The sequence below is a fragment of the Notechis scutatus genome, chromosome 3 (assembly GCF_049901735.1).
Source record: "Notechis scutatus isolate UNSWTSFEM ecotype Mainland chromosome 3, rNotScu1.2, whole genome shotgun sequence".
Classification (NCBI taxonomy): Eukaryota; Metazoa; Chordata; class Lepidosauria; order Squamata; family Elapidae; genus Notechis; species Notechis scutatus.
The window spans coordinates 19,301,621-19,326,643 of NC_142011.1; the positions used below are offsets into that span (position 1 = coordinate 19,301,621).

Below are 25,023 nucleotides of genomic sequence, written 5' to 3' on the forward strand. Positions count from 1 at the left end.
GAAACTTTCTAACTTAATGGATATATCCTGATTCTAGGGTGTGCAACTCGGAACGTCTCCCAGCCTTATTTTATTCCTGTCTCAGTTTTTTTTTATTTTCTTTTTGCCTTTGAGTCAATGTTAACTTCTGGTGATTGTCTAGACTAGTCCTTGAACTTAGTAAGATTTCATAAGTGGTTTGCCCTTGCCTGCTTCCTAGAGGTGAGTCAGAAGGACTAGCCCAAAGTCACTGAACTGGCTTTGTGTCAAAGGTGAGACTAGAACTCACAGTCTCCCAGTTTCTAGCCTGTTACCTTAACCACAACATCAAACCAGCTCAAATTTATTTCTTAGAATGGCAGAAACAAATGCTTAGATCAACATAGTTATTATTCTATTAAACTGGAAACATGGCTGTGAGTGTAAGATGATACATAGTCCATGGAAATTAGATATAATCATATTCTTTGCTCAATTTGTTTCCCTGTCTGGAGTTATTTTTAACCTTGTATACTTTAATTGAGTGGGTGTCTAAAAGCTTAACTTATTCTGTTCAGCACAGTTAATAATATAGCTTTCCCATCCTTGTCTGACATGCAATCATTTCATTTTCTGTCTCCATCATAAAATCTTTGAATCAAATGCCAGGCTGATTGTAAAGCCAGCTTCCTTGTACTATCAAATCTGGGTCAGTGACCCCCCCACACACACACACACAAAAAGTCTGATTATGAAATTCTAAAAGAGATTCAAGCTATTTCACACTTCTCTTTAAGGAAGAGGTCTACACTTTGAATTTCTCCTGGAATCTTTGTTACTGCTAGAATAAGAGGGGAAAGGATGACCATATCCCAAATCCCTGCCAGAGGTTGCCTTCAATCCCTTCTTATAACAAACGATGTCAAAATAGGATTGTTTTGAGTTTCTTTATGACATTTTTTACCTTTCCCAGGTTTGAATTTTCTCTTATTTTGCATTAATTGTGACTGCTTACTTTTTTTTCAAGATTATATATGAATTTCTTTACAATATCAGAATTTATAGCAGTGGTTTTCTTAGTACATGAGTTATGCATCAGGACATGAGGGATGGCTTTCACTTGTTGAAATTTATTTCCACAGTTGGCTATGCCAAGGTTTCAAAAAATTCCAGGGATCTTGATACTCTGAGCAACTTCATTGAAAGGGCATCCTTTAAATTCCCAATGCCACAAGGCAACAAGGCAACAACATGCCACAACTATGGTCACAAGACACTGTCATCCCCATCTTCAAAAAGGGAGAGCCCAGTCTAGTCGAAAATTACAGACCAATCTCTTTATGCTGCGTCATCTATAAAGTCATGGAATCAATTATTAACCAATCTATTATCTTCCACTTAGAGACAAACAACCTACTCTCAATAAACAATTTGGTTTCAGAAAAAAACTATCCTGCAATCTGCAACTCTTACACTGCAAAAATATATGGATTACATAACTCGATCAGGGCAAAGCAATAGATGCAGTCTACATAGACTTCTGTAAAGCCTTTGATTCAGTGGTACATGACAAACTACCCCTAAAACTAAAATCTTATGGTATTTCTGGACAACTGCATAACTGGATAGAAGCATTCCTGTCAAACAGACAACAAATGGTCAAAATTGGGAGCATCCTATCAAATTCTGTACCTGTCAACAGTGGTGTCCCCCAAAGCAGTGTTCTAGGACCAACTCTCTTCATACTCTACATAAATGACCTCTGTGATCATATTAAGAGCAACTGCGTTCTCTTCACTGATAGTGTAAAGCTATTCAACACCACAGACAATATTGCTACCCTTCAAAAAGACCTCAACTATGTGTCAGAATGGTCAAACAAAAGGCAACTTCGAATCTCAACAAATAAATGCTCTGTCTTACATATTGGCAAAAAAAAAATATCAGAAAATAAAATACAGGCTGACTAGTCAAAGACCTTGTTGATGATCCAAACTCTGTCAAGGATCTTGGAGTACTCATCTCTAATGATCTAAGTGCTAGAGCACACTGTAACTACATAGCCAAAAAGGCATTAAGAGTTGTTAACCTAATCTTACATAGCTTTTTCTCTGGTAATATTACACTACTAACTAGAGCATACAAAACATTTGCTAGACCAATACTCGAATACAGCTCATCAGTCTGGAACCCACATTACGTATCTGATATTAACACAGTTGAGAAAGTCCAGAAATATTTCACAAGAAGAGTTCTCCACTCCTCTACTCGTTGCAGAATACCTTATGCCACCAGACTTGAAATTCTAGACCTAGAAAATCTAGAACTATGCCGCCTTCGGTCCGATCTAAGTATAGTCTATAAAATCATACATTGCAATGTCCTACCAGTCAATGAATACTTCAGCTTCAACCATAACAATACAAGAGCAAACAATAGATACAAACTCAAGGTTAACTGCACCAAACTTGACTGCAGGAAATACGACTTCAGTAACAGAGTGGTCAATGTCTGGAATACTCTACCTGACTCTGTGATTTCTTCCCCAAACCCCAAAAATTTTAACCTTAGACTATCTACTATTGACTTCACCCCTTTCCTAAGAGGTCTGTAGGGGGCATGCATAAGTGCACCAACATGCCTATCATCCCTGTCCTATTGGTTTTTTTTATTTTTCTTATATGTATCCATGTATTCATAACTATGTTTTTACTTATACCTATTATCTTGTAAGCAATTGACAAACCAAATAAAATAAATAAAATAAAAAGGACTGATAGGGCTGTGCATTGGCATCCTTCACAGGTGGCAGCACCTGACCAAACTTATTTAGTTCTGGAAGCTAAGCAGGAGTAGCATTTGGATAGGATAACAATAGACAATTCCAAGTCATGACTGAGATGTTAAACATGTTGATGGAAAGCAAGAAAAAACTTCTGCTGTAATATCTCCAGTACATGGATATGTCCATGAAAGCTCCAGACATTGAGTTCAAGTCAAAGGAGGTTTGCTGGAAGCTCTTTGCAGTTGGCCTATAAAAGCAGCCACTTTCAATACATTCAACAGTGTTTCTGGGGGAAGTGAAGGACTTGGTTGACACAAAGCAATCCGTATTGATGGGAAGTGCCAAGTCAGTGTGACTGTCTCAAATTGATTGGTACCCAAGAAATTCCATGACCTGAAGGAAAGCTTCATTGCACAGGTTTGTTGAATATTTTGTAAAAAAAACACAAAAAACAGAGCTTTGGAATGTATTTATTAATTTAATATGTCACTTTTACAGTTGCCTACTCATAAGTATTTGATAGTAGCTTTGTCTATAAAGCTACAGTTGTTTCAAGTCCAGGAAGAAAATGGTGAGTTCCAATTTTTTTCAATTTCAGAGTTCCATGAAACAGTGATATAAGTGATATTCCAAAAGGTATAAATAGCCCTTATTCTATAGTTACAAAGATGTTTTTTTTTAAATGCCATTAATCAAAAGTATCCATGGGATGAAGTCAAGATGGCAGCCAAAAAAGCCAAGATAGTGACCACAACCATATATTCAAAGCCACCATATTAACTTTTTAAAGTCATCTATGGATGTCTCCCTCATTAACTTTATGCCAATTTTCCATAATTCTTTGGTTATCATACAAAGCTTGCATTTCCAGTTGCAAAACATTTTACATTTTAGGTGGACTAATTTGGGTGTGGCTTGAATGATATGAAAGGGGGAAAATTAAGTGTATTATTTTCCAATAAAGTTTGTGAAGGTATAAACTTTTCTTAATGTATCCTTAAAGTATTCAGTAGTTTAAAAGAGGAGGATTATAAATGTGAATGTTAACTAAAATGTAATCACTACTACAGTTGATAAATTTGCTAAACTGCAGATGAGTAACTGCCAATTTAGATTACTGAACATCTCTATTTGAATGACTTTTATTTATATGCATTAGAGAATTAGACAGACTGAAAAGCTTACTGCTACAGTAACAGATGACTTAAATCAAGTTCAATCTCTGAAATAACTGACTGTACAGCTAACTTATTTGAACTAGGAGAGCTGTATGAGTTAATCAGAAGATTAATTAACTAAAGCTTTAGCCAATTAATTCAAAAGTCAGTTAATAAACTGAAACAGGATGATGCGGTCTGTTTTTTTTAAAAAAAAAAATCCAACTCAACACTGATAACATTGAATAAAAATCAATGAAAGAAGAAACAACACTAAAGATTGTTTTTTTTATAATCAAGCTAGACCTCAATTAATAAATGAAACTTTTTTGTCCTCTAGTTGACATTCTGATCATACATTATAATTCCATTCTGTAAATAAGAAAGTGGGGTCTTGAAACTTTTAGAAAAAAAACAGGCAGGATTATACTGGGGGACCTGGAAGTTGGACAAGCAGGATTAACTGGTATATGGAAAAGCCAGAAATGGAAAGGGCAAGAGCTGTTGATTTATTGGTTTTAGAAAAGAGAGGTAAGAGAAGCAGTGGTGAGATAACCCCTTATGAATGAGAAACAGAGGGCAAAAATATACTGCTTCTCCTTGGAGTGAAAATTGAGTGGGAGGTACTCTTTGCTTTTACAGAACATGGATGAAAGTGGGGTCCAGAGCGGAAGGTAGGTGGTAGAGAGGAGTGGTGAGAAAATAGATGTGTGACCTGTGTGAAGGTAGAAGGGATTAGTAGCTGCTGAGGAACTGTATCAGAAAACTTCTTGAATGAAAAGACAGACATGAATTATATCATTGAGAACTCACTGGATGAGGAGTATCCTTTTCTCTGAAATTCAGGATATTATTGCATTGTAATAAACTCTTTACCTCAAACAAAAATTGCCATTAGTGTAAATGTCTATGGAGATTCTCAGTCATCCAGGTCATGGTTGTTCCAAAGGTGGTTTTTTTCAAGAGGCAACTGGACTTTTTTTTTCTTTGAAGACATTTTGCTTCTCATCCAAGAAGCTTCTTCAGCTTCAGAGCAGAAGCTAAAGAAGCTTCTTGGATGAGAAGCGAAACATCGTCAAAGAAAAACAAGGAAGTCCAGTTGCCTCTTGAAAAAAGCATCTTGCTGTTAGTGTAGTAAAAGGAACTCTGTATGAATCAGTTTTCAAGTCTTTTCCCTCAGACCTGAAAAAAGCCACATAACATGTATCTTAGCTTGCCCATGAGAGATTTTTTCTGTTTCATCCTACAGTGAAACTTGTGTTCCAGAATAAAATAATTGGAAGAGAAATTTACTTATTAATGAAAAATTATAAAACTGGAAAGAAGAGAATAAAACAAATATAGGTAATCTCAATTTATAACAGTTTATTTAGTGGCCTTTCAAAGTTATGGCACTGAAAAAAGTGAGTTATAACCATTTTTCTCACTTACAAACATTGCTTGGTCATGTGTTCAAAATTCAGATGCTTGACAACTGACTCATATTTATGACAGTAGCAATGTCCCAGAGTCACATGATCCCCTTTGGCAAACTTTTGACAGGCAAAATCAATGGGGAAGCCAGATTCACTTAACAACTGTGTTACTGACTTACCAACTGCCATCATTCACTTAACAGCTGTGGCAAGAAAGGTTATAAAACAGGGCAAAATTCAACAAATATTTCTCTTAGCAACAGAAATTTTGGGCTCAGTTGGGGTCGTAAGTCAGGGATTACCTGTATTTTATTATGGGAAAGGTCAAGGTTAAATATTTCTTGAGTGAAACTCCACTAGTAGTAACTTCACTGACATACAGACATGATTTTCTTGGCAATAATACACAGATGGTTTATTATTCCCTTTTTGTCCCGGAAATTTTTTAACTTTCAGTCTAGCCCACAGCTGTAGTGAAGCCTGAAATTTTCCATCTCCCAAATTAACCTTGCTTTTCCATAGCTAGACAATGCCAGCTAGATGCTCCACTGAAACAAGCTATGATGGGGAACAAAGCACCTTGAAAGAATGAATCAATGAAATTGCATGAATGGAAGAAATTTATAGGAACAATTACCTGATTCGTAGCATTTTCCCTTTTTCCATGGCATTTATGCTAATTATCAATCAATCAATAGTGAGCTGAGCAAGATTATCTATACTGGCAGACCTGTTATCTTAAATGAAGTAAGATCAAGATTTTGAAAGTTGGGTGCTAGCTTTGCCTTAATGGAGGTGCAAGAAGAATATTTCATAAATTCATTGTCATGCTAAAAGACTTCTAATCTCAAACATTCTTATTCTTTTCACTCCATCCTTTAAAAAAAATGAAGCAGTTGCAGACATTTGAATGCTTCCCTATTAGAGCTGAAGATCAATATTTTACTGTACGAAATGTTGACTTTGGTTAGATTTTAATTTAATCTTTTGCCTATCATTCTTGAAACCCTATTTAGAATGAAGTCTTGCCATTTCCAAACTGCAGTTTTGGAAAGGATTTTGGCAAGGTTATATATCTTTTCACATATGGGGTGTCAGCAGGAGGACAGCTCTCAAAAAAGGCAAGGTATGGTAAAATAAGAGGTGAAGCTTTAATAGAATTATTGGAGAACTATCTGGCCTTTTTTGATAGCCAAGCACAGTGTGATGTCTCTGGTAGAAGAATGAATGATGCTAGCCTTGGTGACCGTTAAATCCGTTGGAAAATATTGTTCAAACTAGGGATTTGAATAATGAAAGAGATAATTAATATGACTTAGGGTAACATGGGTATCAATGCAGTTGATGTTATTATTGGACTTGTTTTTTTTGAAGAAGCCAAGAATGGTATGTAGTCATAAAACAATCCTTAATCTAAAAATAGATAAAACTTGAAATATGAATTAGCTATAAAAACAATAAAAGTATAATAAAATAAAGCCATGTCAGGCTTTATTGCTCCCTAAAAATGTAGTCTTTTGATCTCCTTCCCTCCCCCATTAGAAAGCTGACAAACATATTTTAGGAGGGAGGGAGGGAGGGAGGAAGGGAGGAAGGAAAGAAGGAAGGAAGGAAGGAAGGAAGGAAGTCAAAGTTTTCTGACAACCAAAACAAATTCAATCTCAAGTTAGAAAGTATGAAATTTTATTTTTTAGAAAAAGTTGCTTCCCTAATCAGGACTGAACTGATCAAGAGCACCCAAGCTGCATGCAGTCTGCAAGAGCCCAAATATTGAAGAAAGAAAAGAAGAAAAGAAGAAAGGGGAAATGAGAATGATTTAGTGAGTTGTTCTAAATAATTAATCCACTAGAGTAAACTCACACTCATTTTTTTCATGACCAGCCTGAGCCCTCCAGTGATGACTATTATACCCACCCCATGAATAATGCATTTTATTTTAATAGTTTTTGAAGAAGGCTTGTCTCTCTTTTATTTGTCCATTTGGATCTATGGTACACCAATGAAGCTGATTATCATTTTCCAAAGTTGGTCTCCTATAATAACCCCCCCATAAAGATATATGCTTATTTCCCCTCATTTGTTCCAGTAATTCTATGTTGAATTCAGAATGGGGGTTAGAGAAGAAAGCAACTGGAGCATCATTGAAAATGGCAACGCTGTGTGTTTCATGTACTATGATCTCAGACATAGCTATTTTCCTAAACAGCACTGGATAAATTAAAGCATATATTTTGAAAATAATACAGGGCTTTTTTTTTTCCTATTGTGAACCCCATAGTTGTAGTTCTACAATTGAAAACCTAAATCTTTTTGTACATATAATAGTCACTTCCATCACCAGCCTATTACAGCAAGTTGGTAAAATTATTGCTGTTTTTATCGTTAGCAGTTCTAAGTCTAAAAAACGCTAAACAACCTAAAACAATCAATATCAGAGCTGGGGATCTTCTAGTTTGCCAAATATTACTGTACCACAGTTGCCATCATTTTATGCCTAGAGAGGTGTGTGTCTGTGTGTGTCTGTCTGTCTGTGTCTGTGTGTGTCTGTGTCTGTGTGTCTTAAATTACTGGGGCCTCTATGCCATTCTAATGAAAGATTATGTTATCTTGTGTTTTCTTTTCCAGCAAGATGGTTAAACTACAACAACAGTATAACAAAATCAAGCAATAATATAAAATAATAATTAAAAACAATAACTGAAGAAAACCCAGAGACTGCCATTCCTCACCCTTGGCTATGTTGGCTCAGGCTGCTGGGGTTTGTAGAAAAGCAACACATTTTTCTCTCCAAAATCTGTTTTCACCCTTTAGTAACATTTCAACTAAAGTTTATTGTGATACTTTAAAAAAAAAAAAAAAAAGAATGACACATTATCTATTGAGAGAATAGCCCAATAGGAGGGAACGGTGATCGAAGTTCAGAAAAGCAAAAACTTTCATCCGTAAAACTCAATTACCATATATTCCAGCCTTTTTCCAATTTTACAACTTCCTGTAAGTATTTTTTTTCAGTTAGTGCTCCTCATCCTGATTGAATAAGAAAGGGGAAAACTCATTCCTGTATTCCTAGTGAAACATGGACATTTCTGCAGCCAAAACTGAAATAGGGTATTTGAGGGTGGAATGAAATATTTTCCTTATTAGTGCAGTGTTTTGTTATTTCAAATGAGATAATCAGGAACCCACTCTTGGATAAGTTTCTAATATTACTTGCTTGTTAGAACAACAGTCAATTTATTCTTACGCTGAGATCAAGCAACTGTTAAATGTGCTAAGCCTCAATTTTGCATGGATGGGATGTCTGTTATCCAGTGGTCTTTCTCTTTGACATGTTAACTTCTATTTTGACATATGTACTTTTCTGCTAATGCACACAAGCCCTGACAGCACAACAATTGTCTCATATTAATCATTACCATAGTCTGAAGCCTGCTTGCTGTCTGAGTTTACAAGTATCGCAAGTGACGCATATTCAATCAACAAGAAAATGATAAACTTGATTCCCAGTCTACCACTGAGATAACCATCCTGAGATAAATATCCTGCAACAGAAATACAATAGTAAAGATATTTTTTTAAAAAATCCAGTCAAGGCAGAGAAAGAACATTCAGTTTGGCATTTCTAACTGGAAATAGAATGATGTATTATTGGACTACAGGTGAAACTCGAAAAATTAGAATATCATGCAAAAGTTCATTTATTTCAGTAATGCAACTTAAAAGGTGAACCTAATATGATAGACTCATTACATGCAAAGCAAGATAGTTCAAGCCGTGATGTATCATAATTGAGATGATTATGGCTTACAGCACATGAAAACCCCAAATCCACAATCTCAGAAAATTAGAATATTGTGAAAAGGTTCAATATTCTAGGCTCAAAGTGTCCCACTCTAATCAGCTAATTAAGCCATAACACCTGCAAAGGGTTCCTGAGCCTTTAAATAGTCTCTCAGTCTGGTTCAGGAGGAAGCACAATCATGGGAATGACTGCTGACCTGACAGTTGTGCAGAAAACCATCATTGACACCCTCCATAAGGAGGGAAAGCCTCAAAAGGTAATTGCAAAAGAAGTTGGATGTTCCCAAAGTGCTGTATCAAAGCACATTAATAAAAAATTATGTGGAAGGGAAAAGTGTGGAAGAAAAAGGTGCACACGCAGCAGGGATGACCACAGCCTGAGGAGGATTGTCAGGTAAAGGCCATTCAAAAGTGTTGGGAACTTTCACAAGGAGTGAACTGAGGCTGGAGTAAGTGCATCAAGAGCCACCACACACGAGCTTCTGGTTTGTCGGCTTCGCGAGCGGCAGGGATTTGCGACTCTGAGCGATCCCTGCCGCGCTAGCCGCTTTTGGTGCTCCGATCCGGACGGGTCCGGAGCTAGGCTACCCTGCAGGGGTAGCTGAAGATAGGGGGGATCCGGAGAGGGGTTTGGGGGTGCTGCAGACCCCCTCCCCGGCCGGCAGAACCCCCTTTTCCCAAGACGGTGTAGCGGCGGTCCGCAATGGCCGCCACAAAGAAGCCGGCAGCTGGGCAAGTATGCGCAGGAGGAAGAGGAGAAAGCTTTTGAGAGTGAAAGTTTTCTTGGTTGATCCAGGACTCTAAGATACATTTAATATAATTCCTGGAAATGATGGCTTTTTGGATGATCCTTTCCACAAGAGGAAATAAGCGGCAATTTTGAGGTGCTGAAAGGAAAGTTTATTCTCCCTCCCGACGGAATTAATAAGTGGATATTGAGAAACCTGTTTTTTTTCAGGTAAAACTAGCTTTATGGGATAAGTCGGAAGGGAGAGGACAAAAAATATATTCATCTGGTTTGATTTTGTTGGAGGAGATGCCTTAAGGATTTGAAGACAGAAATATAATTCCAATAAGGCTTTAAAATACAGATTTGGATTTTCTTTTCTTTTTTTTTGTCTGATACTACCCCTGGAAGAGAAAGGGAGAATTTTGTCTTGGCTTGGATTGATTGAGGATTTTGGGATTGTTTTATTTATTTATTTATTTTTTGAAATATCTTGGTTGGTGTAAGAAGAAAGAGGGAAAAAAGAAAAGAAAAGAAAAGATCTATAATGGCTTTTTCTTTTGAGGAACTGAGGGAAGAATATGAGCAAACAAAAACAGATGGTAAAGATGGTATGGAAAAAGCCTTCCTTTTTTTAGAAATGGCGCTGGTTAACTATCAACAAACAACAGATGGAGGCAGAAGAACAACAAGAAGAAGACGAAGACGCCATCTTTAATGAATCCCAAAATTTAACTAAGAAAGAAGGAAGGAAGAAAGCGAGGAAAATGAAGGACTTAAGATCTAAAAAAACATTCAAGAAAGAGAAAAATAAGATGCAAAATAAATATAATGATATAGTAAACAAAAGAAAAAGGGAACACAACAGAGAAGGGATGCCAGCAAGGCAGAGGCTAGAAGAAGTGGGGGTAGGAAGATTTGGTGGGGGAAGAAAGAAAGGGGAAAGGCGGAGAAAAGCCACAAAGTTTTGAAATTAGATGGGAAAAGAGGAATTTTTTTTAGGGACAAAGGGTAAAGTACAATTTTCTTTAAAAAGATTTTGCAAGGTACATAAGATGGTATTGTAACATCTATATTAGAAATAGAAAATTAGAATGGTTTAAGAGTTAATAAGAAATTAAAATGTTGAAATGTTTAATAATGATTGATTTTAAAATTTAATAAAATATTAAAGGGAATGTTTAGAATATTGAGTTTTAATTAAAGAGTTTAATATGACTATGGTATTGAGGTTAATATAAAACTATTATAGTAGCATTTGTTTTTTGAAAAGGCAATGGGAATGTTATAATTTAATATTTAGATTTATTATTTATCTATGTATTTAATCATTTTGGATTTATTACTCAGTTTTTATTATTATTAAAAAAAAAATAGTAGATAGACTGTACCAAGCAGAATCAGATTGGGTATTAGGTGTTATTTTAAATGTTAATCTAATTAATTTAGGGGGAGGATAGAAAGGCATCATACTCTGATTAGTGATTTCAGGAGGAATTCTTTTTTTTTTCATTATAAGGAATGAGATAGAGGGATAATAAAGAATGGGCAAAAGATACAAATATAATGATTTAAATTAAGATGGATTAAATAAGATAGAATTATGAAGAGTGAAATGTCTGGAGAAGTTTATATAGAAGATATAGAATGGTAAATAAAATAGGTAATGATATGTAAGATGAGCATGAATATAATTGAAGCCCATATAAACAGAGGTACCTGGTGCCAAGTTACTTTCCTAAAAGATTTTTTATATGTTTGTTTGTTGTGTGTTTATGTATTTGAGAGTATTAATAAAACCTTGTAGAAATACAGAATGAGAATAATGGTAACCAAGTCAGAAAGAAATAGATGAAATAATAATAGCGAAATTGAATAAGAGTAAAGAGAAGTAAAGAGAAATTGGATAAGAGGTATTTTTATGCTCATATGGAAATGGCTTAAAATAGAATTGTATTGTATAAAATAAGGTTTTATCTGACTTGTAAAATTTATAATGGAAAAAGGTTCAAATATATAATGGTTGATGATGATTTGTTTGTCTTTGAAATTAATAAAATTTGCTTTAAAAAAAAAAAAAAGCCACCACACACAGACGGATCCTGGACATGGGCTTCAAATGTTGTATTCCTCTTGTCAAGCCGCTCCTGAACAACAAACATCAGAAACGTCTTACCTGGGCTAAAGAAAAACAGAACTGGTCTGTTACTCAGTGGTCCAAAGTCCTCTTTTCTGATGAGAGCAACTTTTGCATCTCATTTGGAAAACAAGGACCCAGAGTCTGGAGGAAGAATGGAGAGGCACACACTGCAAGATGCTTGAAGTACAGTGTGAAGTTTCCACAGTCTGTGTTGATTTGGGGAGCCATGTCATCTGCTGGTGTTGGTCCACTGTGCTTCATTAAGTCCAGGGTCAACGCAGCCGTCTACCAGATTTTGGAGCACTTCATGCTTCCTTCTGCAGATAAGCTTTATGGGGATGCTGACTTCATTTTCCAGCAGGACTTGGCACCTGCCCACACTTCCAAAAGCACCAAAACCTGGTTCAATGACTGTGGGATTACTGTGCTTGATTGGCCAGCAAACTCGCCTGACCTGAATCCCATAGAGAATCTATGGGGCATTGCCAAGAGAAAGATGAGAGACATGAGACCAAACAATGCGGAAGAGCTGAAGGCCGCTATTGAAGCTTCCTGCTCTTCCATAACACCTCAGCAGTGCCACAGGCTGATAGCTTCCATGCCACACTGCATTGAGGCAGTAATTGTTGCAAAAGTGGCCCAAACCAAGTACTGAGTACATATGCATGCTTATACTTTTCAGAGGTCCGATATTGTTCTATGTACAATTCTTGTTTTATTGATTGCATGAAATATTCTAATTTCTGAGATTGTGGATTTGGGGTTTTCATGAGCTGTAAGCCATAATCATCTCAATTATGACAATTGTGGCTTGAACTATCTTTCTTTGCATGTCATGAGTCTATCTCATATATTAGTTTCACCTTTTATGTTGCATTACTGAAATAAATGAACTTTTGCACGATATTCTAATTTTTCAAGTTTCACCTGTATTAATATTATTATCTAGCATATTGAGAGCAAAGAAATCAAAGATGATTCTGTCTCTGATTTAATGCCACTAGATAACTCTTTCTCCGAGAGTCTGGGGAAAAAAAAGATACATTGCATTTGATGGGATTGTGATTTTATATTGATTAAAGTCATCATATCAAAATGCGTTAAGTACCAAATTTTATGAGTTTCAAAGCAGTTGAGTACCAAGGTACCACTGTATCTGTACATGGAACGTAGAAATCCATGTAGATTTACTAATTTAACTGTTGTGGGGGGAAAGGATGCCAGAGGACAATGTTATAGTTCTAACCCAAAACTATTAGCAATTCTTTGCCAAATGAAACTATTTTAGAGCAACAATTTTCTTCTTGAGACTTGGGATTGCTGACACTTTAGTGCCATCTTTTGGACTGTCCAAGTAACAGCAATTTAATTTGCTTTAAAGAATAAAGAATTAAGAATAGTCAAATCTCAGCTATTTTTAAAATTATTATAGGATTTGTAATATGGACTGTATGTTGTCTTAATCCCACTAATACATATGATCCTGAGTACCCTAAAAGCAAACTGCTTTCTCTCCAATCCTCTTAAAGTATTTAACTGTATTATTATACATTATTAAAATGTTCCTACATTAAAAAAGCAATTAAAATAACAATGAAGGACAAAGTGGAAATATAGCACTTCTATAGCAAAAGTGTAATAATATTATGATTCATAACATATCCGGGAATTTTCATTTTAAAATGTGTATCTCATCGCAAATATTTAGATATAATGCACAGATCATTTTCATAATTCCTTGCCAAGCTAATCTTGATGCAAATGAGGGACACCAAATTTGAACTCGTTTTAAAAAAAATTCTTGAATGAGATCACTTCCTAAAACAAAAACAAAATGCCTTAGTCTCCTTCATTTCTCCAGATCCAATCCCCTTCGCTTGTGTTTTCTTTAGAATACTTTATTATGACCAGTATAAAAAATACAATAAAAAGTAATAAAGCATCAAATTGCATTTTAAATTTGTCATAATATGAAAATTATACAGAATCTATACAGCCTAAACTAAACCTATAAACCCTATTATCTATGAAACTTGTCTACTTTGTTTATTCAATTTACAGTTGTCAAGTATGCTTAAAAATAAGGCAGTATTTAATTTTGTAGCATACAATATTAAAAGAAAAAAAATATAATGTATATTTTCTCTTTCTAAACTGCCAGCTGCTTATTATCCCTAAAGCACTTGATCTCAGAACCACACAACTTGTGCTGAATATTATGGCCTGCGTCTTTTAGTAATAAACAGGTAAAATCAATGTCCAGTCTTTAAACCATTCAATAAGAAAAAATATTGTATAGCAGGGGTGGGCAATTAATTTTCCCAAGGGGCCATGTGAGAAACTGGGACTGTTGTGGAAGGCGGCTGCCACCACCCCCTTGCTGCCCCCATGGGCTGGATAGGGACAGAGGGCCCGATGTGGCCCACGGACCATAAAATGCTAAGGTCCGTTGTGTATTATCTGCTTCAGAAAAGGAGGAGCTTAAAACAATACAAGTCACTGAGTCTATTTTTCCTTTTCTGTGTTGGTAGATTCTAAAGAATCTTATTGGTGTTGAATGTGTGCTCTTACAAGGACTCATCTGTATCTATAAAAATAATGTAGGCCAGTCCAATTACATCTAAGTACAGTACATTTCTGGGGTTTGAGCCAGTCCCTTCTGAGGTTCCATATCAGCTTTCCTTTCTTTAACCATTGCAGCTTACTTAAGTGTTCAGATCAGAACCCATAGGTAGTAAACTTGTACTCACAGATTAACTGCCAAGTGCCGTTGTATTTCTCCAGTGACTAGTAATTCATTGGGATTTAAGGTAACTCTGATTCAAGTTATTAGTTTTCTGGACCAGGATTGGGTTTCAATGCTTGGCAAGTCTGGCCTCAAGGCTGCATTAGATACACACCAATTATAGCCTTAAGGAAAACTGATTGGATCAGTTTGCAGGTTGTAAAATGTAAAGATGGATCTAATTTAATTCCTTACATCATTTGCATTTATAAGTTTGGCTTGATTGCTGCCAGAATGAATTTCCCTGCTTTCCATAAAATCTTCACTACAATGCTTCTCTGTAACTTCAATGTGGCATCGGTAATTTCAGCATTTATTTTCCTTTTGCTTTGGAAGACAGATACTTACATGGCTTAACTTGTTCAATTATATGATTAACTGATCATTTGTCCCGTCAACTTTTTTTTTTGAAAAAAAAAAAAATCAAAATGTTGGGGTTTTTTCACAACATGCAAATGTTCACGTATCAAAATTTTCTTGCTTAAAATTACTCCAAACTCCCTCCTCCTTTAGATTGAATTAAATAATACTTGAAAATCAACATGGATTTGGATTAGGCTGCTCTACAGAACTGATTTTTAAGCTTTCCTATCTCTTTCAAAGATGCATTTTGAGTGATAATTTTTGCTAAATATTAAAACTCATTTGTAATTTGTGCTTATTCTCAATGAACCGTCTTTCGCTAACATTTAAAAATATTTTTTCCTAAAATGTACTTATATAATAGGCATGAAAGGAGAATGTATTTCTGTGAGCTTTATTACTTTTTTCAGTAAACTTTTAAGCACCCACCTTTAATAACACACCAGAGAATTTAGACAAACATATAAATAAGAATGTATGTAATTAAATACATGAAACAAAAATGTAATTTAAAGAAAAGACGGGTTTCTCAAAAAAAACTGACCATGAAGCAAAAATAATTAGTACAAAAACATCCAATACTATTTCTATTCCTATTTAATTATCGTCTGCCTCGAGATTTATATTGTTGCCAAACTTTGCATAAAGCTGGACTTTAAGATCTGATAATACTTTTTGGATGGATTCCACTTGTGCTTCCAAAGTTCCAATTTCTTCCTGTAAGTTTTTCTGGCAAAGAAAAGAAATGGAAAAATGTTAAGTAAAGATTTCAAGGAAACATTTTTCCTTCCAAACATTCATCTATTACAGCAAAATCAATGAAGTTTCTGTGTCACCTTAAAGATAAGCGTATTTGTTAACAACTAAAACAACTTTTTTTTCTTCATTGATTAGATTTCTGATTTAGAAGATCATGAGTTATAGACAGTTCTTTAAAATATGAATCCATCAGACTACCTTATCTGCATACTTAAAATGTTTCACCCAATCTGAAGTTTTTATATATATATTATTATTACCATGGGTGTTTTAATGTTACTGAATGCTTAATCTGGACAATACCGTGCATTAATTATTATGTGGTCCAGTAAACAACAATTAGAATGGAATATGGAGCCATTCATAAGTTCAAAACCGGAAAAGCAGTTAAATAAACTGCATCAAAGTTAAATATTGACATTCAATGTATATGCTGGACTTATTATGAGACTGAAAGAAACAGAAGATGGTGTTAACATTGCCAGGAAAACAAAACATACAGATATGCTGATGATATTATTTTAGTGGCTGGAAAGAATAAAGTCTTCATGACTCTTTTGTTGAAGTTGAAAAATGAGAGTGCAAAAACCAATATTATGCTCAATATCAGAGAACATCACATTGATGACAAAGATACGCATTGCCAAATCATGGTTTTTTTATATCTGTGAAAGTTGCAATCAGAAAGACTGAACAAAACAACAACAAATCAATGTTTTTGAACTGTGATGCTGAGAAATTGTTGAGCAAGAAAAAACAAGTGATTCATTTATAGATACAATAGAGGAAAGAAGACTACCTGGAAAAGTATTTGTCAGTTTCTTCCCCCCACCCCCCAAATCTTTCCTTGCTTCAATATCTTAAAAGAGCCACAGAAGTAGCACAAGGAACAGAACATACCTTTGCCTCCTCCAACATCTCTTCTGTTTCAACTTGTGGGTGACTAATGAAGACATCTCCAATTTGATATGGTATCAATAATGAATCATCATCAAGCACCAGAATGTCATCACAAGCATCTTGCAGGTTCTGGAGCTGTTTCTGTGTGTAAGAAATCAAGTTATTTTCCCACCAATTTAACCATCATCGTGATATGGATTGTAATTCAACTTAGGATAAACCATTATATGTTTCGTGCACACACACTCAAACACATGTATTTATGTATGTAATTCTAAACTAGGTGTGACTATCTAAGGAACAGCTTTAGGACAAAATTCAAAAGAGTAGAACCAGCTACCCTACCAGCTATCTCTTAACACTGAACGGGATAAATTTAAGTGATTAAAATACAGTGATAGGTTTTAATGGCAAATGTACTGTCAATATGATTCTACAAGGTGACTTGATTTAAACTGATTTTGAAACACCCAGTCTAGTGATTTAATTTGGTGACTTGATTGGTTTTAATTTCCACAGTCATAACAGGTTTGACAAAGTACTTACTTATATTTAAAATGCTCTCTTAACTATATGGCTGCGTCAGAGGTGGTATTCAGCCACTTTGGATCAGTTCTGGCATACCAGTAGCAGAAATTTCGAGTAGTTCGGAGAACCAGTAAATACCACCTCTGGCTGGCCCTGCCCACCTGCCCCCACCGTTACTTCTCCTATATTCCGTTTTTTAGATCAGCTGATTCGCGCAGCAGAGCGGATTGCCACACCTCAGCTGACTAAAAAACAGCACAGCTCATCAGCATTGATACAGAGGGTGGTCTTTGAGCCCTATGCGCATGCGCAAAGTGCTCTCTCAGAACCGGTAGGAAGAAATTTGGAAACTCACCACTGGGTTGTGTGGTTACTATCCATGTTCAGAGAAATGTAGAATACAACAGAATACTGAAAGAGTCTCTCTCTTGCAGGGGAAAAGTAAAGTATGGTTCTGTTTAATTTTGTGGGAAAAATGAGTTGCTCTCCTGAGATAATTAATAACATTTGTACACCATTCAACTCCCAGCAATTCTGAAAACCTTTGTGGCCAATTTGAGGCCACATCAAACTTTACCTTACACCATTAACCAAAAGGAGAAATATATGCCAATAATAACATGGTAGAAGAAATATTTCTGCAGCAAATTTCTTCCCGCTCTGCTAAATCAATGAGAGAAATCTGAGCTTTTACTATTTGTACCATTGCCAGTTCTCCTGAATACCACTGCCATGCAAATTAACCAAAGCATAAGGCTTTGGATGGTAGCGCACACATTTTTGCCAATTAACCTTACAGAAAAAAAGTATTTATTTGATTTGATTTGGGAATTGTCTGATTTTGGTTACCTTCTTATCGTCTATTTCTTCTTTTAGTTCTGTAATTCTACTGGTGTTTCTAGCAAACTTGTTGATTTTCTGCTGATCTTCAAAAGTAACGTTAACGTCTTCTGCTGCCTAAACAAAAAACAAGAGCTCCTCAAATATATTGCATGTGAATAATAATCTGGTTTTTTCAGTTAAACTAAGTTATATATACACACCATTATTTCAGCTTGTCAGAGAATAATCAGGTTAAGTTCTAAAACAGGAAGTGATTACATATTTAATACAGACAAGATGTTGACAGAACGAAAGCATAACTTTGACAGACAAGGAATACAGGGAGAGTATAAGTAAAAATCCTTAGGATATTTGCATACACAATTGTAACCATAGGAAACACCTGAGATCATAAACAAATAAGTCATAGTGGCCTGATTTACATATAGCATTAAGCTAGAGCATGTTTAGCTGACCAAAATGCTAAGTACAACAGATGTCTCAGATGACTCTACAGTAAAAGGCAAGCAAACCTCATTATGGCTTAATGTTATCATGCTACAGTTTAACTACATCAATACCTTAAACTGGTATGGCATGAGGATAGATGGACAGACTAATGAATAAATAGGAGAACTGTATGTCCATAAAAATAGAAAATACCTAACAAATCAACTGCAACAGAAAAATAATCAGTTCCTTATTCTCACAACATATGGACAGACTCAAATCATATTTTCAAGGGGAAAACAGTGAACATTCTAGATCAAACTAAATCCAAAATATTAAGGAATTCCTGGAAGTTTGGCAGACCAATCAGCCATCAATAGACACATAGAAATAAAACATATTTACATGTCTGTCAAAAGAGACAACAAAAAGCGAAGAAGGGAACAAAAAAAGACCAGAACATATCAGTTTCAATAGCATTCAATTCAATAGTTTCAATAGTTCAATAGTTTCAATAGTATTCAGATAAGCAGGCATTAACACCAGACAAACAATCAAGTAGAAAACAATATCCTAATCAAGGAACTCCCAAGGAGAAAACCATACACACCCCAACACTGGAAGAACAAGCTATCCCCTTTACTATCACTGATAATGTTACCTAGGCAGGTAATGAAATGCCCACAATCAAGCAAGCAACCAAACTCAGAAAGTGCACCAAGAATTCCACAGAATATTCTACTATCCAGAAAAATAAAGCAATCAAATAAAAAGGGCAGATGAACAGAATAAAGATGGAAGAATGGATCGATTTTCTTCCCCCAATAATTTGGAGCAAAGAAAAATAATCCCAAGATTAACATCAATCTAATGCAGTCTAATTAGATCATCTAATGCAGGGGTCCCCAACCTCGGTCCGCGGACCGGTACCGGGCCGCGGAACAAGCCTTACCGGGCCGCTGGTTGCTGGGCGCCGCCATCTTTTTGGTAAAAAAGCAATTTTTCGTCAAAAAGATGATGGCGCCAGCGCTCGGTGAGCTTTTCTGGGTAGAAAGCCATTTCTACCTGAAAAAGCTCACCCAGCGCTGGCGCCGCATTTTTTGACGAAAAATCACTTCCGTGACGTCACCGGAAGTGATTTTTCGTCAAAAAGATGGCGGCGCCCAGCTGACGCCGGAACCGGGCCGCGGCGCCCAGCTGACACTGGAACCGGGCCGCGGCGTCGAAAAGGTTGGGGATCCCTGATCTAATGCATACTTCTTCAACCTCATGCTCTTTTGAACTACAAATATTGCTTTATATACTACACTACCTGGATGGTTAAAAAAAATAATGCATTGGTTGCTATTTGCTTATTGCTCAGCAGTTTGACTGAAACTGGCCTTCAATACTGATTGAAAAGTTTTATAAAATTATTTAGTTTTACTGAAACTTTTCCAATAAAACTAAGCAAATAACTAAAAGATTAGTGGGGGAATACATGAAAACTTATATTCTCCATTTATGCTTTTGATTTTAAAGCATAACTTAGCCACCCACCTAGGAAAAAGGATTTAGGAGCAACCCAACCCTAAATAAGTCTCTGCATACTTAGTTAATGAGCTTATTCAAATTAGATGAGAAATAAAACCACCCTGGAGGACATACATATTGGGTTCCCCTAATGAAACTGCTCAGTCTGAAGAAACTAATTGGATAAGCAGTGAAACTTTTCAAAGCAAAAGAAAATAAGTCCAGTTGCCATGATTTAACTCCCAGACATCTCTACCTGGATGACTGAGAATCTTCTGCCCCTAAAGACAAAGCTGAATGTTTCATTATTTTTATTATTTATAAAATAATAAAATAAAATTTATTTACTTCGCAATTTTGTTGCAAAGTAAAAATACAACTTGCCTCAGGACAACCAAGTATCTGGGTTTGATCATATAGTTTTTAAAAAAGTAACGTTTTTGCACAACAATTGTAACTTCTTAAAACCGGATTAATAAAATACATCCAGCCAACACAGGGGCTATTTTGATGTTTAAATCCAAAGCAAGAAACACTAAATAGAAAATGCACAAAACAGTAATCTTTTCTAGGCATGAGGTTGACAAAAGGGTAAAGTTAAGGTAAAGCTGAGGCTCTGTTGAAAAAGTGTTGGCCAATGAATTCATCCTTATAAGTTTGTGTTCATATCCTGGAAAGCTTTATGGGTAGAGAGTAATTGGTGATAGTTTTATTGCCAGTTGTTGTTGGGTGTTTTTTTTTAAAAAAATCTTCCAATAGAAGAGAATATATGTAGTTCATGACTCAACTGCTGAAACCTTGGTTCTCTTTGAGCTTGGTTGTTTGCTTGCAAATGTTTCATTAGCTAGGCAACCAAAACATCTGCAAGCAAATGAAGCTTAGAGAGAACTAAGGACTGTATTTTACCTTCTAGTCCTCTTTACAGTTATGACAGTTCCAAGTCTCCCAACCAAATATTAAGCAGATCTGTGGCATGGGAGCAGGGTGAGTGCCCTGTTTATTTATTTTTTCATCCTACCTTTATTATTTTATCAATTCAAGGTGATGTACCTATCAAATGTTCTAATTTTCTCCACAATAATCCTATGAGTTGGGTTGGGCTGAGAAAAACTGACTGGTCCCAAGTCACCCAATTGGCTTTTATTCCAAAGGCAAAACAAGAACTCACAGCCTCCTAGTTTCCGGCCCAAGACCTGAACCAGTACCTCAGTGTGCTGCTTTTCGGTTCTGTGAGTCAAAACAGTGCACATACGCACCAAAGGGGCAAAGCTCGCACCCAGCTCCCCAATAGCACTGATCAGATTCCCCAATGCTTGACTCCCAAGCATCTGCCAAGTGCTGCTGCTTACTGAGGTGCACATGGGGAAGGAATGCCAGCAGATAATCAGAGTTGGAAGGGACCTTGTAGGTCATCTAGTCCAACCCCCCCCCCTCTAAGCAGGAGACCCTACACTATTTTTGACAGATGGGAGTCCAATCTCTGCTTGAAAGTCTCAAGTGATGGCGCTCCCAACAACTTCCAAGGGCAATTGGTTGATTGTTCTGTCCCAAGACCAGACTTTGACATTGGAAGAAATGGAGCCTGCATGCATTCCCAAACTAAAGGAGGAAACAAAGCCTCTTTTTTTCAGTTGAGCTGGACTCCTTGACATTTCCCAGACGAATTTATCTGCTGGGAACCAGGAAAGGGGTTTAACCGTGCCCTTTTTGGGGGCCAGAAACTTTTCCAACCTCCCAGGCTAGGATTTCCTCGTGGTCTCCACTCCCTGTTGGGGGGGGAGGAGCCTGGTTCAGCCAGCAGTCAGAATCACGTGATACTTCAGCAGCTGATGCCTTAAAAAAAAAAAAAAACTAGCAGCCCCTCAGCCTGAAGCTGTACGACGCCCTCTGCAGGCAGCAAAGAGTTTTACGCCGCCGAATGAGGCCCCGCCTCCACATGGCATCTCCCTCCAAACGCTGAGGGCGCCAAGTTGGGAATAGAGGCTGCTTTACCGGACGCCTCGCTCATTTCAGGGCAAAAACAAATGGGGTTCCCATCCCCCTTCCCGGCCCCTTTAACGCGCCTCCATCTAAGACAGGTCACGCCGCTCACGGCCTCCGCCTGTCCAGGCCTAAGGCCTCGGCCTCCTCCGGACGCTCTCCGGCCTCCTCCCGCTCCTCAGCTTCCACTGAGGAAAACGCCGGGGAAAGCATCACGGAGGGGGAGGAGGGGGGAGGTAAGACAGTAGAACAGCCGCCACTCCGCCCCGAGTTCGCTTTCCTGCCCTCCCCAGCCCTCTCACCGCTTTCTTCATGGTGGCCGCCATGTTGTGGACTAAACCACCTACTCCTTTCTCGACGGGGAGCTTTCCCATTTGGCCGAGGTTCGCTCGGTCGCTCTCTCCTATTTTCTGTACTGCTCTCCTGTTCATCCGAGCCGCGGTGAAAAGGAGCGGCTTCGGCGTTCAGTTTGAGGAAAGACGCAGCGCCAGCGTTCAGTTTGAGGAAAGACGCAACTGCAACTCCCCTCCCCTCAAGGATAGTTGGTATGGCCCAAAAGGGGGATAGAGGAGGACGGACGGACAGCAGCGGGAGGTTGGAAAATTTTGGCAGGTTGTGATGCTGGCGAGAACCGGCAGAGGGCGCAACGTCCTTTTTAATGATGGCTGGCAAAGGAGAAAGGAAAGAAAACTTGTATGTTCAGGCTAGAATAAAGAGAAATTCTTTTTCTAGTCCAGTGTATAGTGCAATATTACTGTATAGTGCAATATAAATGCAATAGCGGGTTTTCAGTTCAATTCTATAGAATGTGACATATATCTGTGTTTTATTTTTATAATTATAATGTACAACTAAAGATGGCATTTAAATTTCATCATATGAGGTGCAGTGACAATAAACTAAACTATGCACGCAGGACATGAACACATCCCTGAGGCTGCCATTTATTTACTTACCTATTTGATTTTTAGTTCATTTTTATTACTTTATGAGTAAATCAAGATGATGAATATACACTCCTTCCTCCTTTTCCCCGCGCCCCACAACAATAACCCTGTGTGGCGTGTTAAGGTTGAAAGAGAGCGCCTTGAAATGATTTAATTTATTTTACCAATAAAAGAGAATATATGTAGCTCAGGGTTGAAACGAGGGGCCCTTGATGCTCTCTGAACTTGGTGGCTTTCCTGCAGACATTTCATTACCCAACTAGGTAACCTCATCAGTGCTAAGAGTGGGATTTGCTCTCAACTGAGGGAGCAGTTGAATGGGGTTTGCTCTCTCCACTCCTTACTAGAACTGATGGTGTTACCTAGTTTGGGTAATGAAACATCTGCAACAGAGGTGGTATTCAGCAGGTTCTGAGCAGTTCTGGAGAACCGGTTGCGGAAATTTTGAGTAGTTTGGAGAACCGGCAAATGCCACTTCTGACTGGCCAAGTCCCAGCTGATTGACTGGGTCTTCTTTTGTTGCCCTGCACAAAAGAAATTAGTGGGGTAGGGAGGGAATGGGGATTTAGCAGTAACTTTCCCCTGCCATGCCCACCAAGCAACACCCACCAGCAATGCCCACAGAACCGGTAGTAAAAAAAATTGAATCCCACCATTGGTCTGCAGGCAAACAGCCAGATCAGAAAATACCAAGGACCCCTTAATTTATCTCTTTCTCTCCTTCCCTCCCTCTCCCTCCCTCTCTCTCTCTCTCCCTCTCTCTCTCCCCCCCCCCACCTACCTACCTGCCTACCTACCTCTCCCCTCTCTTGTTCTTTGAGATGGCATGGGGGAGAGTATGATCTCCCCTTTTCTCATATTTTAGTTAGAATCCCCCCCAGCCTTCGTATATTAGAAACAAAAGATTATTTCCTTTTAACATCTAAGTGAAATTTGGCACTTGATAAAAATTGATCTATGAATTGTGCATAAGAAAAAATCCCACAGTGTTCCCTTTTGAGAACATTAATGGGAAAAAAAGCTATTTTGCAACATGTCCTTTTCACTGTTCTTTTTCATTTGTCCCCCTAAACTACAGACTTTAATCAAGGCAATGTGTAAGAATTATCTTTACATAGGGGAGGGGGCTTTTCCAGTCATTAGGGCAGGGGTCCCCAACCACCGGGCCGCAGACCGGTACTGGTCCGTAGAAACTGCTTCAAAGAAGCCGGGGGTGGCTTTTCCTGTCGCCGCAGCTCCTCCGAGCGCTTTACCCCACCCCGCCCGCCGCGCGCGTTCAATCCAGTGCTCCATTCTGCCTGCCTGCCTGCCTTCGTTTCTGGTTGATTCGGAGCAGCTTCGCTGAGAATAATAACTATTCGCCTCTTTTATCAGCCGAAGCTGCTCCAAACAACCAGAAATGCAGGCAGGCAGGCAGAACGGAGCACTGGATTGAACCGCACGTGGGCGGGCGGGTGGGGGTGAACGGGCGCTTCGGAGGAGGTGCGGCAACAGGAAAGCCACCACCCACCCACCCCGGCTTCTTTGAAGCAGTTTCTTCCTGGGCTGGATGTTAGAGGTCCATCGTAGCTCTGAATGATCCCTAAACAAGGACTACAGGAGCTTCCTAGGAAAACCCACTGACTAAATGCTCCTCATTCAATTCCTGTTTTCACCAAACAGAGATAAGAGAAACATCTGCATGAAAATTTGTAGCTACACAGCTGGGCAAGACCTAGAACTAGAGAGACTGCAGTCAGGTGTCTTTAATGCTAGTTGTAGGGTAAACATAAAGTTTTGGGAATGGAAAATAGAATCCCCCCCCGCCGCCGCCAGTCCTTGAAAAAGTGTTTCTGCTTGAAACTGGTCCCTGGTACAAAAAAGGTTGGGGACCACTGCATTAGGGTACAGAGCCTTTGGGAATGGGTAATGCAACAATAAAATAACACAGCTTCAAGCATCAAGATGGGTGCACAGATTTGTTTCCTGCATCAGAGTGTAATGGAAATAATTTT

At 37.7% G+C, this 25,023-nt stretch overlaps 1 protein-coding gene across 1 annotated transcript; it reads right to left on the reverse strand.

Moving 5' to 3' along the window:
* Nucleotides 1-15,509: 15,509 nt before the first annotated feature.
* PFDN4 (prefoldin subunit 4) lies at nucleotides 15,510-22,536 on the reverse strand. Its single transcript, XM_026664955.2, has 4 exons — nucleotides 22,385-22,536; nucleotides 18,168-18,275; nucleotides 16,791-16,931; nucleotides 15,510-15,860 (listed from the first exon to the last, which is right to left on the reverse strand). The coding sequence occupies exons 1-4, from the start codon at nucleotides 22,511-22,513 to the stop codon at nucleotides 15,729-15,731; spliced, it is 510 nt and encodes a 169-aa protein (XP_026520740.2). The 5' UTR covers nucleotides 22,514-22,536; the 3' UTR covers nucleotides 15,510-15,728.
* Between the last annotated feature and the right edge of the window lie 2,487 nt (nucleotides 22,537-25,023).

Coding starts and splice junctions, on each gene's coding strand:
- PFDN4 (XM_026664955.2), bottom strand. CDS start 22,513: ATGAACAGGAGAGCAGTACAGAAAATAGGAGAGAGCGACCGAGCGAAC. Junction 18,276..22,384: donor CGGCCACCATGAAGAAAGCG/GTGAGAGGGCTG, acceptor TTTTTTGTTTAG/GCAGCAGAAGACGTTAACGT. Junction 15,861..16,790: donor AGATGTTGGAGGAGGCAAAG/GTATGTTCTGTT, acceptor TTTCTTTGCCAG/AAAAACTTACAGGAAGAAAT.